This window comes from Grampus griseus (assembly GCF_964374135.1).
Source record: "Grampus griseus genome assembly, chromosome: 6".
Taxonomy (NCBI): domain Eukaryota; kingdom Metazoa; phylum Chordata; class Mammalia; order Artiodactyla; family Delphinidae; genus Grampus; species Grampus griseus.
The window spans coordinates 112,304,619-112,319,288 of NC_139000.1; the positions used below are offsets into that span (position 1 = coordinate 112,304,619).

At 39.3% G+C, this 14,670-nt stretch overlaps 1 protein-coding gene across 6 annotated transcripts in view; it reads left to right on the top strand.

The window, feature by feature from the left end:
* Positions 1–14,670, top strand: part of NEK1 (NIMA related kinase 1) — a 212,661-nt gene that overhangs the window by 29,231 nt on the left and 168,760 nt on the right. For all 6 annotated transcript variants that reach the window (XR_014296918.1, XM_082657164.1, XM_082657161.1 and 3 more), the window contains exon 5: positions 14,106–14,189. Coding sequence is in view for 5 of the 6 variants with exons in the window: in XM_082657164.1 (XP_082513290.1) it covers positions 14,106–14,189 (84 nt within the window). In the remaining variant the exon portion in view is untranslated. The remainder of the gene's footprint in view (positions 1–14,105; positions 14,190–14,670) is intronic.

Sequence of the window (14,670 nt, forward strand, 5' to 3'; positions counted from 1 at the left end):
AGCTTGCGTGCACCTTGTGGGAACCAGGGTGGGCAGACAGGTCCCTGTCCTCCACGTATCAGGGATCTGTGCTCTGATTGTTGATGGCTACTTCAGATCTGGGGGGGAAGAGGTGGGCAGCCATTGTTATGGTTCCTCCCCAATTTGTTGCAAGCCTCTCCCCTTCTGGCTGAAGTGACTTCCGGAGGATTTAAAGGGCCAGCAGCTCTTTTCCCCCCTGCTACATTTCTCTCTTTTCACCTTTGGGGAGACAGACATTAAAACTTAAGGCATTCAAAGCAACCATGGATCTGAGGGAAATTAAAAAGTCACCATGGGGCTCCCCTGGTGGCGCAGCAGTTGAGAATCTGCCTGCTAATGCAGGGGACATGGGTTTGAGCCCTGGTCTGGGATGATCCCACATGCTGCGGAGCAACTGGGCCCGTGAGCCACAACTACTGAGCCTGCGCGTCTGGAGCCTGTGCTCCACAGCAAGAGAGGCCGTGATAGTGAGAGGCCTGCGCACCACGATGAAGAGTGACCCCCGCTTGCCACAACTAGAGAAAGCCCTTGCGTAGAAATGAAGACCCAACACAGCAAAAATAAATAAATAAATTCCTACCCCCAACATCTTAAAAAAAAAAAAAGTCACCATGCATATCCAGAGAAACATGCAGACTCAGAAAAGACCTGAGAGGATTTTAAGTTTGTGCCTCACACTGATCTTGGCTCAGAGACAACGTACAATAATCAACAAAAACAAAAAAAACAGCAAATGTTGGGGAAGGAGAAGAATCTGATTTCCAGAGGTACCGCATTTTTAGATTCAAATGACTACTTTCCACCAAAAAAAAAAAAGAAGAAACAGGAAGGTATAGCTCATTCATAGGAAAAAAAAAACAAAACTAACAGGAACTGTCCCTGAAAAAGATCTGATGGCAGATATACTAGACAAAGAGTTGAAAACAACTGTCTTAAAGAGGCTCAAAGCTAAAAGAAGACATGGAGAAAGTAAAAAAAAAACTATACGAACAAAACAGAAATATCAATAAGGAGATAGAAAATCTAAAAAGAAACCAAAAAAGAAAGTCTGGAGCTGGAAAATACAATAACTAAAATGAAAAATTCATTAGAGAGATTCAAAGGCAGATTTGAACCTTTCCTGAAGAAGAAGACTCAGTGAACTGGAAGCTAGGACAATGGAAATTATTGAGTCTGAGTAACAGAAAGATAAAAGATTGAAGAAAAATGAACAGAGCTTAAGGGACCTGTGGGACATTGTCACACAGACCAACATGTGCATCATAGGAAGGAGAAGAGGGAGAGAGGGACGGACAGCGTATTTGAAGAGTTAATGGCTGAAAACATCCCAAATTTGATGAAAGACATGTATATAAACGTCTAAGAAACTTAATGAACTCCAAGTAGGATGAACTCAAGGAGACCCACACCCAGACACACCATAACCTAACTGTTGAAAGCCAGAGAATCTTGAAATCAGCAAGAGGGATGTGGCTTATCACATACAAGGAATTGTTAGTAAGATTTCCGGCAGATTTCTCAGTGGAAACTTTACAGGCCAGGAGAAACTGGGCTGATATATTCAAAGTGCTAAAAGAAAAAATGCTATCAACCAGGAATCCTATATCTGGCAAAATTGTCCTTCAGAAATGAGAGTCATTTCCAGATAAACAAAAGCTGAAGCTATTTGTTACTACTAGAGTTGCACTGAAAGAAGTGCTAAATGGAGTCTTGCAGATTGAAAGGAAGGGACACTAGACAGTGGCTTGAAGCCATGTGGAGAAATGGAGAGCTCAGTAAAGGTAAATACACGGGCAGTTATAAAAGCTAGAATTGTTACAGCAGTGGTTTGTGACTCCCCTTTTTCTACATGATTTGAGACTAATAAATTTTTTAAAAAGCAATTACTAGTCTAAAAGCTGGTATCATTGTAACTGGTTTGTAACTCCCCATTTTGTTTTTCTACATGATTTAAGAGACTAATGCACTTTAAAAAAATTATTAGTTTTACATTTTGAAACATACAAACAATGATATTATTGTGCAAAGATGTAATTTGGTGACATCAGCAACTGAAAGAAGTAGGACAGAGATGTAAAGGAGCAGTATTTTTTTTCTTTTTTAAATTTATTTAATTTATTTATTTTTGGCTGCATTGGGTCTTCATTGCTGCGCGCAGGCTCTCTCTAGTTGCAGCGAGAGGGGGCTGCTCTTCCTTGCAGTGTGTGGGCTTCTCATTTCAGTGGCTTCTCTTGTTGCGGAGCATGGGCTCTAGGCACGTGGGCTTCAGTAGTTGTAGCACACGGACTCAGTAGTTGTGGCTTGAGGGCTCTAGAGCGCAGACTCAGTAGTTGTGGTGCACGGGCTTAGTTGGTCCGTGGCATGTGGGATCTTCCCTTACCACGGCTCGAACCTGTGTTCCCTGCATTGGCCGGCAGATTCTTAACCACTGCGCCACCAGGGAAGCCCAGGAGCAGAGTTTTTATATGTTATTGGAGTTAAGCTGGTAGAAGTCCAAATTAGAGTATTGTAATTTTATGGTATCGAAAGTAATCCCCTTGTTAACACAGAGAAAATAGGTATACACTTTTTGGGTGGACTAAAAAGTGCCTTCAGTTTTTAAGTCAAAATAAAAGACCCATTTTTCATTTTCACCAAGAACTTTATTGAATAACGTATATACCATTTTGTTCCACTACCTTCTGCCATTTTTCAGGCAACTTAATAATTCCATCTTCCCAAAACTTTTTATCTTTTTGAGCAAAGAACTGTTCCAGGTGCCTTTTACAGTCTTCCAGGGAATTGAAATTTTTTCATTAAGAGAATTTTGTAAAGACCAAAGTAAATGGAAATCCGAAGGTGCAAGGTCTGGTGAATACAGCAGATGAATCAGAACTTCCCAGCCAAGCTGTAACAGTTTTTGCCTGGTCATCAAAGAAACATGTAATCTTGCGTTATCCTGATGGAAGATTATGCGTTTTCTGTTGACTAATTCTGGACTCCTTTCGTCGAGTGCTGCTTTCAGTTGGTCTAAGTGGGAGCAGTACTTGTTGGAATTAATCATTTGGTTTTTTGGAAGGAGCTCATAATAGACAACTCCCTTCCAATCCCACCATATAAACAATATCACCTTCTTTGGATGAAGACCAGCCTTTGGTGTGGTTGTTGGTGGTTTATTTCGTTTGCCCCACTATCTCTTCTGTTCCACATTATTCGCAGTATCCTCTTTTCATTGCCTGTCACAATTTGTTTTAAAAAATGGAACGTTTTCATTACATTTAAGTAGTGAAGAAATTGCCTGCGGAAATACAGTTAAGAAGGTTTTTTCGCTTATCTTACGTGGAACCCAAACATCAAAGCGTTTCACATAACCAAGCTGGTGCAAATGATTTTCAGCACTTGATTTGGATATTCTGAGTATGTCAGCTACCTCCCAGGTGGTGTAATGTTGATTGTTCTCAATTAACGTCTCGATTTGATCGCTATCAACTTCATATGGTCTACCCGACAGTGGAGCATCATCCAGCGAGAAGTCTCCATCATGAAACTGTGCAAACTGCTTTTGACATGTCAGAGCACCTTCTCCATACACTGCACAAATCTTTTTTTGCATTTCGGTTGTGTTTTTACCTTCCTGAAATGATAAAACATAATATGCTGAAAATGTTGCTTTTTCATCTTCAATATTAAAATGGCTACACAAAAATTCACCAATTTTGATGTCTTTTTTAATTTTAATTTTATTTTGGCTGCATTGGGTCTTGGGTCTTCGTTGCTGCGCACGGGCTTTCTCTAGTTGTGGCGAGCAGGGGTCTACTCTTCGTCGTGGTGCATGGGCTTCTCATTGCAATGGCTTCTTGTTGCAGAGCATGGGCTCTAGGTGCACAGGCTTCATTAGTTGCAGTATGCGGGCTCAGTAGTTGTGGCTCATGGGCTCTAGAGCGCAAGCTCAGTAGTTGTGGTGCACGGGCTTAGTTGCTCTGAGGTGTGTGGGATCTTCCCGGACCAGGGATCGAACCCGTGTCCCCTGCATTGCAGGCGGATTCTTAACCACTGCGCCACCAGGGAAGTCCCTGATGTCTTTTTTTAAATGCATGCTGATATGACAGCTGTCACATACAATCTAACAAAATTGTTTCAAATGAAGTTAAAGACAGCTAAGTGCTACTAGAGCCATCTTACAGAAAAAAACCGAACGAACCTTTTGGCCAACCCAATATATAAAATGAAATGAGAGGGGCTTTCCTGGTGGCACCATGGTTAAGAATCTGCCTGCTGTGCAGGGGACATGGGTTCGAGCCCTGAGCCAGGAAGATCCCACATGCTGCATAGCAGCTAAGCCCGTGTGCCACAACTACTGAGCCTGCGCTCTAGAGCCCACAAGCCACAACTACTGAGCCTGCGCGCCACAACTACTGAAGCCCGCGTGCCTAGAGCCCCGTGCTCTGGAACAAGAGAAGCCACCGCAATGAGAAGCCTGTGCACCGCAACAAAGAGTAACTCCTGCTTGCCGCAACTAGAGAAAGCCGGTGCACGGCAACAAAGAGCCAACACAGCCAAAGATAAATAAATCAATAAATTTTTTTAAAAAAGTAAATGAGAGATGAATTTAAATGTTTCACAATACAAATGTCAACTAAGCACAAAGAAGACAGTAATGCAGGAAATAGGGACAAAAGAACCACAAGGCATATAGAAAACAAATAGCAAAGTGACAGAAGTAACCCTCCATATCAGTCATCCTTATAAAAGGAAGGGAATTCTGACATATACTACAGTGGATTGACCTTGAGAACATTATGTTAAGTGAAATAAGCCAGTCACAAAAAGATGAATACTGCATGATTCCATGTGTATGACATACTTAGAGTACTCAAAATCATAGAGACAGAAAGTAGAATAGTGATGTTTAGGGAAGAGGGAAAGAGGGGAGTGTGGAGAACTGTTTAACATTTAATGTTTCAGTTTTACAAGATGAAAAGAGTTGTACAGGTGGCGATAGTTGTACAACAATATGAATGTATTTAATACCACTGAAGTATGCACTTAAAAATGGTTAAGGTGGTAAATTTTGTGTTCTGTGTATTTTACTACAATTAAAAATCTTTTTAAATATACATGAAGGTAATACAATTGTAAGGATCCTTAGCACTCTCATAGGTGAGGAACCTTTCTTCAAAAACAGAAACCGTAAAGTCAGTAGAAAGCAGAGAAAACTATTCTGGTGGACCTGGGATATCTGCTTTCTGGGCAAATTACACGGAAGTTAAATAGTAAGTAAGCTCTTATAACCTCTTACAGGCGCTCTAAGATCAATTTACGGTTCTATTAGAGAGAAAGCCAAGTTCCGTTTTTCCACTAATATAATATTTGGCAGTAAAAGTTTCTCAAAAAATTTTTTACAATGAATAAACATGTTAAAACAGCATACTTTAGTAAATTTTAACACATTTCGTTGCACAAAGAAACCTGAGTTTTGGAGCAGAGAAGGTGGATTGTGGAATTGTTTTAGTCCTCTAAGGCAGTCTATAGTAACGGAAATAACACGTACACGTAAAGCTGTAATTCAGACAAGTGTATGATAATTACCATGTGTTTAGTTGGACTGGCTCAGCATTTTATACCATTGGAATTTGGCAAATAGGGACAAATAGGGACATTCTCTTTTGAGCAAGAGAATGCCATTATCCCAACATTATTTTGTAAATATTAATGTGTACAAGGAAGTGAAGAGGAGGAGCAGTTAGAAGCAGGCCTGTAATTTAATGGCCTTCCCTCCCTCCAGCCTTGATGTAAGACAGGCTGAACTAGACGGACAGAGGGAGCACAGACTTGTGCTGTGCCCTCCTCCTCCTCACAACTTCCCTCTGGAACCTCGTGTTCTGTCCGGTTTTGCTTTATCGCCTCCAGGCTGAGTTGGCTGTTGTCCTCTGTGCTGTCAACACTCAGCATCACCTCTGCTCTACTTACTCATCTCCCTCCTGGTCTCTGATGCGGGTTAGCAAACTCGGCCCACGTCTTTGTTTGTAAATAAAGTTTTATTTAAACAGTTCATGCTTATTTGTTTGCATATAATCTCTGGCTGCATTTATACTACAGTGGCAAATTTGACTTGGGACAGAGACCATAGGATCTGCAAAACCTAAAATATTTACCCTCTGGCCCTTTACAGAATAAATTTGCTGACTCCTGGTCTGTGAGCTCTTTTATTAACTTTTTTGGCCAGTTCCAGCCCATGTCAGGTACCTTGTTGGTGCTGAATACATTTTTGTCAAATTATAAAGGAGTACAGGTATGGGAAATATGGTAATGAAAAACATTAATCTGTAAAACGAGGCATTGGTGGTTTCTAGCATGTGTCCCAGGTGCTCCAGGTAGACTGTATAACAATAAGACTCAGCTGAGCTGAATTTTCATTTTCTTTTTATACTTTTCCTGACCCCTCCCTGCTGCAGTTAATTGCTTTCTCAGTGCACATTGCTGTTATAAGATTTGTGCATTTTATTAGGTATTTGTCTAAAAGTGTATTTCTACCACTGTATGAACGAACTCGGAGAATTATATTTAATTTTTCTACTTACAGCGCCTTATGTGAATATGGAAAGGAACTTAAAATTTGTGTAGTCCTCAGTAAATATCTACCGAACTGAACCAAGAGGGTTGTTTTTTAAAAAACATGGGCTTCCCTGGTGGCGCAGTGGTTGAGAGTCCGCCTGCCGATGCAGGGGACGCGGGTTCGTGCCCTGGTCCAGGAAGATCCCACATGCCGCGGAGCAGCTAGGCCCGTGAGCCATGGCCGCTGAGCCTGCGCGTCCGGAGCCTGTGCTCCACAACGGGAGAGGCCACAACAGTGAGAGGCCCACATACCGCAAAAAACAACAACAACAAAAAAAACATGGGCTTCCCTGGTGGCGCAGTGGTTGAGGGTCCGCCTGCCGATGCAGGGGACGCGGGTTCGTGCCCCGGTCCAGGAAGATCCCACGTGCCGCGGAACGGCTAGGCCCGTGAGCCATGGCCGCTGAGCCTACGCGTCCAGAGCCTGTTGCTCCACAACGGGTTCCCACTCCCCCCTTTTCCTCGTCCCTAGACATCACTATTCTGTTTTATTAATTTTTAAAAAATTAATTTAAAAATTAATTTTACGTTACATTTCTTGTTTTGTTTTGTTTCTTTGTTTTTGAATTTTATTTTATTTACTTTTTTATACAGTAGGTTCTTATTAGTCATCAATTTTATACACATCAGTGTATACATGTCAATCCCAGTCACCCAATTTATCACACCACCATCCCCACCCCCCCGCGGCTTTTGCTCCTTGGTGTCCATACGTCTGTTCTCTACATCTGTGTCTCAACTTCTGCCCTGCAAACTGGTTCATCTGTACCATTTTTCTAGGTTCCACATACATGCGTTAATATATGATATTTTTTTTTCCCTCTTTCTGACTTACTTCACTCTGTATGACAGTCTCTAGATCCATCCACATCTCAACAAATGACCCAATTTCGTTCCTTTTTATGGCTGAGTAATATTCCATTGTGTTTATGTACCACATCTTCTTTATCCATTTGTCTGTCAGTGGGCATTTAGGTTGCTTCCATGGCCTGGCTGTTGTAAATAGTGCTGCAGTGAACATTGGGGTGCATGTGTCTTTTTGAATTATGGTTTTCTCTGGGCATATGCCCAGTAGTGGGATTGCTGCATCATAAGGTAATTCTATTTTTAGTTTTTTAAGGAACATCCGTACTGTTTTCCATAGTGGCTGTATCAATTTACATTCCCACCAACAGTGCAAGAGGGTTCCCTTTTCTCTAACCCTCGCCATCATTTATTGTTTACAGATTTTCTGATGATGCCCATTCTAACTGGTGTGAAGTGATACCTCATTGTAGTTTTGATTTGCATTTCTCTAATAATTGGTGATGTTGAGCCGCTTTTCATTTGCTTCTTGGCCATCTGTATGTCTGCTTTGGAGAAATGTCTATTTAGCTCTTCTGCCCATTTTTGGATTGGGTTGTTTGTTTCTTTAATATTGAGCTGCATGAGCTGTTTATATATTTTGCAGATTAATCCTTTGTCCGTTGACTCATTTGCAAATATTTTCTCCCATTCTGAGGGTTGTCTTTTCATCTTGTTTATGATTTCCTTTGCTGTGCAAAAGCTTTTAAGTTTCATTAGGTCCCATTTGTTTACTTTTGTTTTTATTTCCATTACTCAACGAGGTGGATCAAAAAAGATCTTGCTGTGATTTATGTCAAAGCGTGTTCTTCCTATGTTTTCCTCTAAGAGTTTTATACTGTCTGGTCTTACATTTAGGTCTCTAATCCATTTTGAGTTTATTTTTGTGTTTGGTGTTAGGGAGTATTCTAATTTCATTCTTTTACATGTAGCTGTCCAGTTTTCCCAGCACCACTTATTGAAGAAACTTTTCTGCATTGTATATCCTTGCCTCCTTTGTCATAGATTAGTTGACCATAGGTGTGTGGGTTTATCTCTGGGCTTTCTATCTTCTTCCATTGATCTATGTTTCTGTTTTTGTGCTAGTACCATATTGTCTTCATTACTGTAGCTTTGTAGTATAGTCTGAAGTCAGGGAGTCTGATTCCTCCCACTCCATTTTTTTCGCTCAAGATTGCTTTTGCTCTTTGGGGTCTTTTGTGTCTCCATACAAATTTTAAGATTTTTTGTTCTAGTTCTGTAAAAAATGCCATTGGTAATTTGATAGGGATTGCATTGAATCTGTAGATTGCTTTGGGTAGTATAGTCATTTTCACAATATTGATTCTTCCAATGCAAGAACATGGTATATCTCTCCATCCGTTGGTATCATCTTTAATTTCTTTCATCAGTGTCTTGTAGTTTTCTGCATACAGATCTTTTGTCTCCCTAGGTAGGTATATTCCTAGGTATTTTATTCTTTTTCTTGCAGTGGTAAATGGGAGTGTTTCCTTAATTTCTCTTTCAGATTTTTCATCATTAATGTACAGCAGTGCAAGAGATTTCTGTGCATTAATTTTGTATCCTGCAACTTTACCAAATTCATTGATTAGCTCTAGTAGTCCTCTGGTGGCAGTCTTAGGATTCTCTATGTATAGTATCATGTCATCTGCAAACAGTGACAGTTTTACTTCTTCTTTTCCAATTTGTATTCCTTCTATTTCTTTTTCTTCTCTGATTGCCGTGGCTAGGGCTTCCAAAACTATGTTGAATCATAGTGGTGAGAGTGGACATCCTTGTCTTGTTCCTGATCTTAGAGGAAATGCTTTCAGTTTTTCACCATTGAGAATGATGTTTGCTGTGGGTTTGTCATATATGGCCTTTATTATGTTGAGGTAGTTTCCCTCTATGCCCACTTTCTGGAGAGTTTTTATCATAAATGGGTGTTGAATTTTGTCAAAAAACTTTTTCTGCATCTATTGAGATGATCATATGGTTTTTATTCTTCAATTTGTTAATATAGTATATAACATTGATTCATTTGCGTATATTGAAGAATTCTTGCATCCCTGGGATAAATCCCACTTGATCATGGTGTATGATCCTTTTAATGTGTTGTTGGAATCTGTTTGCTAGTATTTTGTTGAGGATTTTTGCATCTATATTCATCAGTGATATTGGGCTGTAATTTTCTTTTTTTGTAGTATCTTTGCCTGGTTTTGGTATCAGGGTGATGGTGGCCTCATAGAATGAGTTTGGGAGTGTTCCTTCCTCTGCAGTTTTTTGGAAGAGTTTGGGAAGGATGGGTGTTAACTCTTCTCTAAATGTTTGATAGAATTCACCTGTGAAGCCATCTGGTCCTGGACTTTTGTTTGTTGGAAGATTTTTAATCACAGTTTCAATTTCATTACCTGTGATTGGTCTGTTCATATTTTCTATTTCTTCCTGGTTCAGTCTTGGAAGGTTATAGCTTTCTAAGAATTTGTCCATTTCTTCCAGGTTGTCCATTTTATTGGCATAGAGTTGCTTGTAGTAGTCTCTTAGGATGCTTTGTATTTCTATGATGTATGTTGTAACTTCTCCTTTTTCATTTCTAATTTTATTGATTTGAGTCTTCTCCCTCTTTTTCTTGATGAGTCTGGCTAATGGTTTATCAATTTTGTTTATCTTCTCAAAGAACCAGCTTTTAGTTTTATTGATCTTTGCTATTGTTTTCTTTGTTTCTATTTCATTTATTTCTCATCTGATCTTTACAATTTCTTTCCTTCTGCTAACTTTGGGTTTTGCTTGTTCTTCTTTCTCTAGGTCCTTTAGATGTAAGGTTAGCTTGTTTATTTGAGATTTTTCTTGTTTCTTGAGGTAGGCTTATATAGCTATAAACTTCCCTCTTAGAACTGCTTTTGCTGCATCCCATAGGTTTTGGATCATTGTGTTTTCATTGTCATTTGTCTGTAGTTATTTTTTGATTTCCTCTTTGATTTCTTCAGTGATCTCTTGGTTATTTAGTAACGTATTGTTTAGCCTCCATGTGATTGTGTTTTTTACGTTTTTTTTCCCTGTGATTCATTTCTAATCTCATAGCACTGTGGTCAGAAAAGATGCTTGATATGATTTCAGTTTTCTTAAATTTACTGAGGCTTGATTTGTGGCCCAAGATGTGGTCTATTCTGGAGAATGTTCCGTGCGCACTTGAGAAGAAAGTGTAATCTGCTGTTTTTTGATGGAATGTCCTATAAATATCAATTAAATCCATCTGGTCTATTGTGTCATTTAAAGCTTCTGTTTCTTTATTTATTTTCATTTTGGATTATGTGCCCATTGGTGTAAGTGAGGTGTTAAAGTCCCCCACTATTATTGTGTTACTGTCGATTTCCTCTTTTATAGCTGTTAGCAGTTGCCTTATGTATTGAGGTGCTCTTGTATTGGGTGCATATATATTTGTAATTCTTATATCTTCTTCTTGGATTGATCCCTTGATCATTATGTAGTGCCCTTCCTTGTCTCTTGTAACATTCTTTATTTTAAAGTCTATTTTATCTGACATGAGTATTGCTACTCCAGCTTTCTTTTGATTTCCATTTGCACGGAATATCTTTTTCCATCCCCTCACTTTCAGTCTGTATGTGTCCCTTGGTCTGAAGTGGGTCTCCTGTAGACAGCATATATATGGGCCTTGTTTTTGTATCCATTTAGCAAGCCTGTGTTTTTTTGGTTGGAACATTTAATCCATTCACGTTTAAGGTAATTATCAATATGTATGTTCCTATGACCATTTTCTTAATTATTTTGGATTTGTTTTTGTAGTTCCTTTTATTCTCTTGTGTTTCCCACTTAGAGAAATTCCTTGAGCATTTGTAGAGCTGGTTTGGTGGTGCTGAATTCTGTTAGCTTTTGCTTGTCTGTAAAGCTTTTGATATCTCCATCAAATCTGAATGAGATCCTTGGCGGGTAGAGTAATCTTGGTTGTAAGTTCTTCCCTTTCATCACTTTAAGTATATCATGACACTCCCTTCTGGCTTGTAGAGCTTCTGCTGAAAAATCAGCTGTTAACCTATGGGAGTTCCCTTATGTGTTATTTTTCTTTTTTCCCTTGCTGCTTTCAATAATTTTTCTTTGTCTTTAATTTTTGCCAATTTGATTACTATATGTCTCGGCGTGTTTCTCCTTGGGTTTATCCTGCCCGGGACTCTCTGCGCTTCCTGGACTTGGGTGGCTATTTCCTTTCCCATGATAGGGAAATTTTCGACTATAATCTCTTCATATATTTTCTTGGGTCCTTTGTCTCTCTCTTCTCCTCCTGGGAACCCTGTAATGTGAATGTTGATGCGTTTAATGTTGTCCCAGAGGTCTCTTAGGCTGTCTTCATTCTTTTTTCCTTATTCTCTTCCGCAGCAGTGAACTCCACCATTCTGTCTTCCAGGTAGCTTATCCGTTCTTCTACCTCAGTTATTCTGCTATTGGTCCCTTCTAGTGTAGTTTTCATTTCAGTTATTGTATTGTTCATCTCTGTTTGTTTGTTCTTTAATTCTTCGTTAAACATGTCTTGCATCTTCTCAGTCTTTGCCTCCATTCTTTTTCCGAGGTCCTGGATCATCTTCATTATCATTTTTCTGAATTCTTTTTCTGGAAGGTTGCCTATCTCCACCTCATTTAGTTGTTTTTCTGGGGTTTTATCTTGTTCCTTCATCTGGTACATAGCCCTCTGCCTTTTCATCTTGTCTGACTTTCTGTGAATGTGGTTTTTGTTCCACAGGCTGCAGGATTGTAGTTCTTCTTGCTTCTCAAGTTAATCTCTTTTAAGGCTAAATGCACATATGCCAACATTAGCAGCCTGAATCTTATAATGCCTCTTTGTTCTGTAAAAGAAACTAGCATTCAGAGCCTGGCAGGATGGTTCTCTGGGACATTAGTCTGCCATCTTCTTGGACTCTCTGCTCACTGAATAAAGTTGTTATCCTTTGTCTCCCAATTCATTGGCCTGCTAGGGTTGGACGGTCTCCTGCAGAGGTGGGCGGTGGCTGTGGCTCACCATGGGGCTAAGGACACTGGCAGCAGAAGTTCTGGGAAGTACTCCTTGGCATGAGCCCTCCCAGAGTCTCTAATTTTAGGTTACTTTAATGTAACATTTGTTCTTTAAAAAAAATACTGAATATGTAAGAATAAAAAGTAAAGCCTGCTACTTGCCTTTCATTCATTCTTCTGAAAATATACTTCCCTGAAGAAGAAGACACTGTTAACTGGGTAGCTGACCTTCTTCGCATCCTCCCTACACACAGCACACAGTTGTAAACAATTATACAGAGTTCTGGTACGTTACAGACAGAAAGAGACTTAAAAAAAGGAGTGTGCTCTGCATACCGTGCTGTGACTTTCTTCTTGTCCGTTCACAGTGTATGTACATAGAAGTACTTCCTTCTTCCCAGTGGCTGCATAGAATTCTAGTGATTCCAATTGTGATATTTTCCCAGGCTCTTGATGATGTTTAGGTGGAGCAACAATGCCGGAGTTCACATCCTTGTACATATTCTTTTGTATTTGTGACATTTTATCTTTAGGATAAATTTGAAATTTCAGCTGCTCTTTCAAATGGTATGTGAATTTAAAATTTTTACCAAGTAACTGTAATTAACTTTCTCACAAACAGGGTATGCAAAGACTTATTTCCTCACATCCTGGCCAACATTGTTTATCACTTCATCTTTGTCAGGTTACAGTGGTATCTTGTTTAATTGCTATTTTCTTAATTTGGAGGGAAGTTAGTATTTGGTTTATGTGTTGATTGGCTTATGTTTCCTCTGTCATTTGCCTTTCCCGTCTTCTGTCCACTTCTTATTTTGGCTGCCATGTTTTTCTCAGTGATGTCGAAGAGCTGTTGTGTATTAGAGGATTAGCAATCTATCAGTTATGTTGCAGGTATTTTCTCAAATTATTATTAAATTGCATTGTATATTTTGCCATTCAGGTGTTTTAAAATTTATATAGGGAACTTTTCTTGTGACTTGTGGGTTTGGTATCATGTTTTGGAAGTCCTGCGTCAGTCAGAGAGTATAGAAAATTAACCTATGTTTTCTTCCTCTCTTTAAACTTTAATTTTTTCATGTTTAAAAATGCTGTCTGCTTGGAATATTTTTGGTGTTAGGAGTGAGGTAGAAATCCAGCCTTTTTACTTTCAAGTGGCTAACTCCAGAGTGTGTGTTTTTATGTGATGAATGGGGGACGAGAAAAAAGTCAGAGATGTCTTCCAAATTTCCAGCCTAATATTTTTCGTCTTATGATTTTTACTTACGTATATAGAAAAAAAGATATATTTAACAACAAAGAAAAGTCACCGTCATACTATGCTAAAATATAAAGTAATTCCATTTTTCACTTTTCTCTGGAAATTTCTTTCCATATTAATTCTGATTTATAGGAGATGCTTCAGTAGCAGTGTCTTACATTTAAACTTACCACGTGTGCTGCACATAATGTGTCAGTTGGCTCGAATATCTACCTAATGTTGGTGACATTAATTACAGTACAGTGAAGTGAAACATTATAGCCTGATTATTTTAAGGATTTAGTTCCCCTCATCCCTGAGTACTTCTGAAGCATTTTAATGATCAAGGAAAGACTACTGTGAAATGTAAATTTTAAAAGAAATGACAGATCTTATTTTTACCCCCTAGATTTTGGACTGGTTTGTACAGATATGTTTGGCCCTGAAACATGTACATGATAGAAAAATTCTTCATCGAGACATAAAATCACAGGTAAGTTTGTTATGTCACTACTAACTTCTCAGTGGATGTGGACATGGGGCCAGCATTGTCTTGGGCTAGAATGTTTGAGCTTGGTGCAGTCTGCATCCGACTGTCTTCTCCCTTCACGGTCCCCGCTCCACTGTAACCCTGAATATCACACAGGCTTCGTGTGTTAGGTCTTTGCCTGCTTTTCATGTCCTACTCTTTCATTATGATGGAAGAAATCCAAAACAATGGTTATGTGGAAGGGATTTGTTTTTTGTTTTTTTTGAGATTTTGCATGTTTGAAGATTCTCCTACTTTATTTTTTTTAATTTTTGAAAAAATTTATTTACTTTTTATTTATTTATTTTTGGCTACATTGGGTCTTTGCTTTGCGCAGGCTTTCTATAGTTGCGGTGAGCGGGGGCTACTCTTTGTTGCGGTGTGTGGGCTTCTCATTGTGGTGGCTTCTCTTATGGAGCATGGGCTCTAGGTGCGCGGGCTCAGT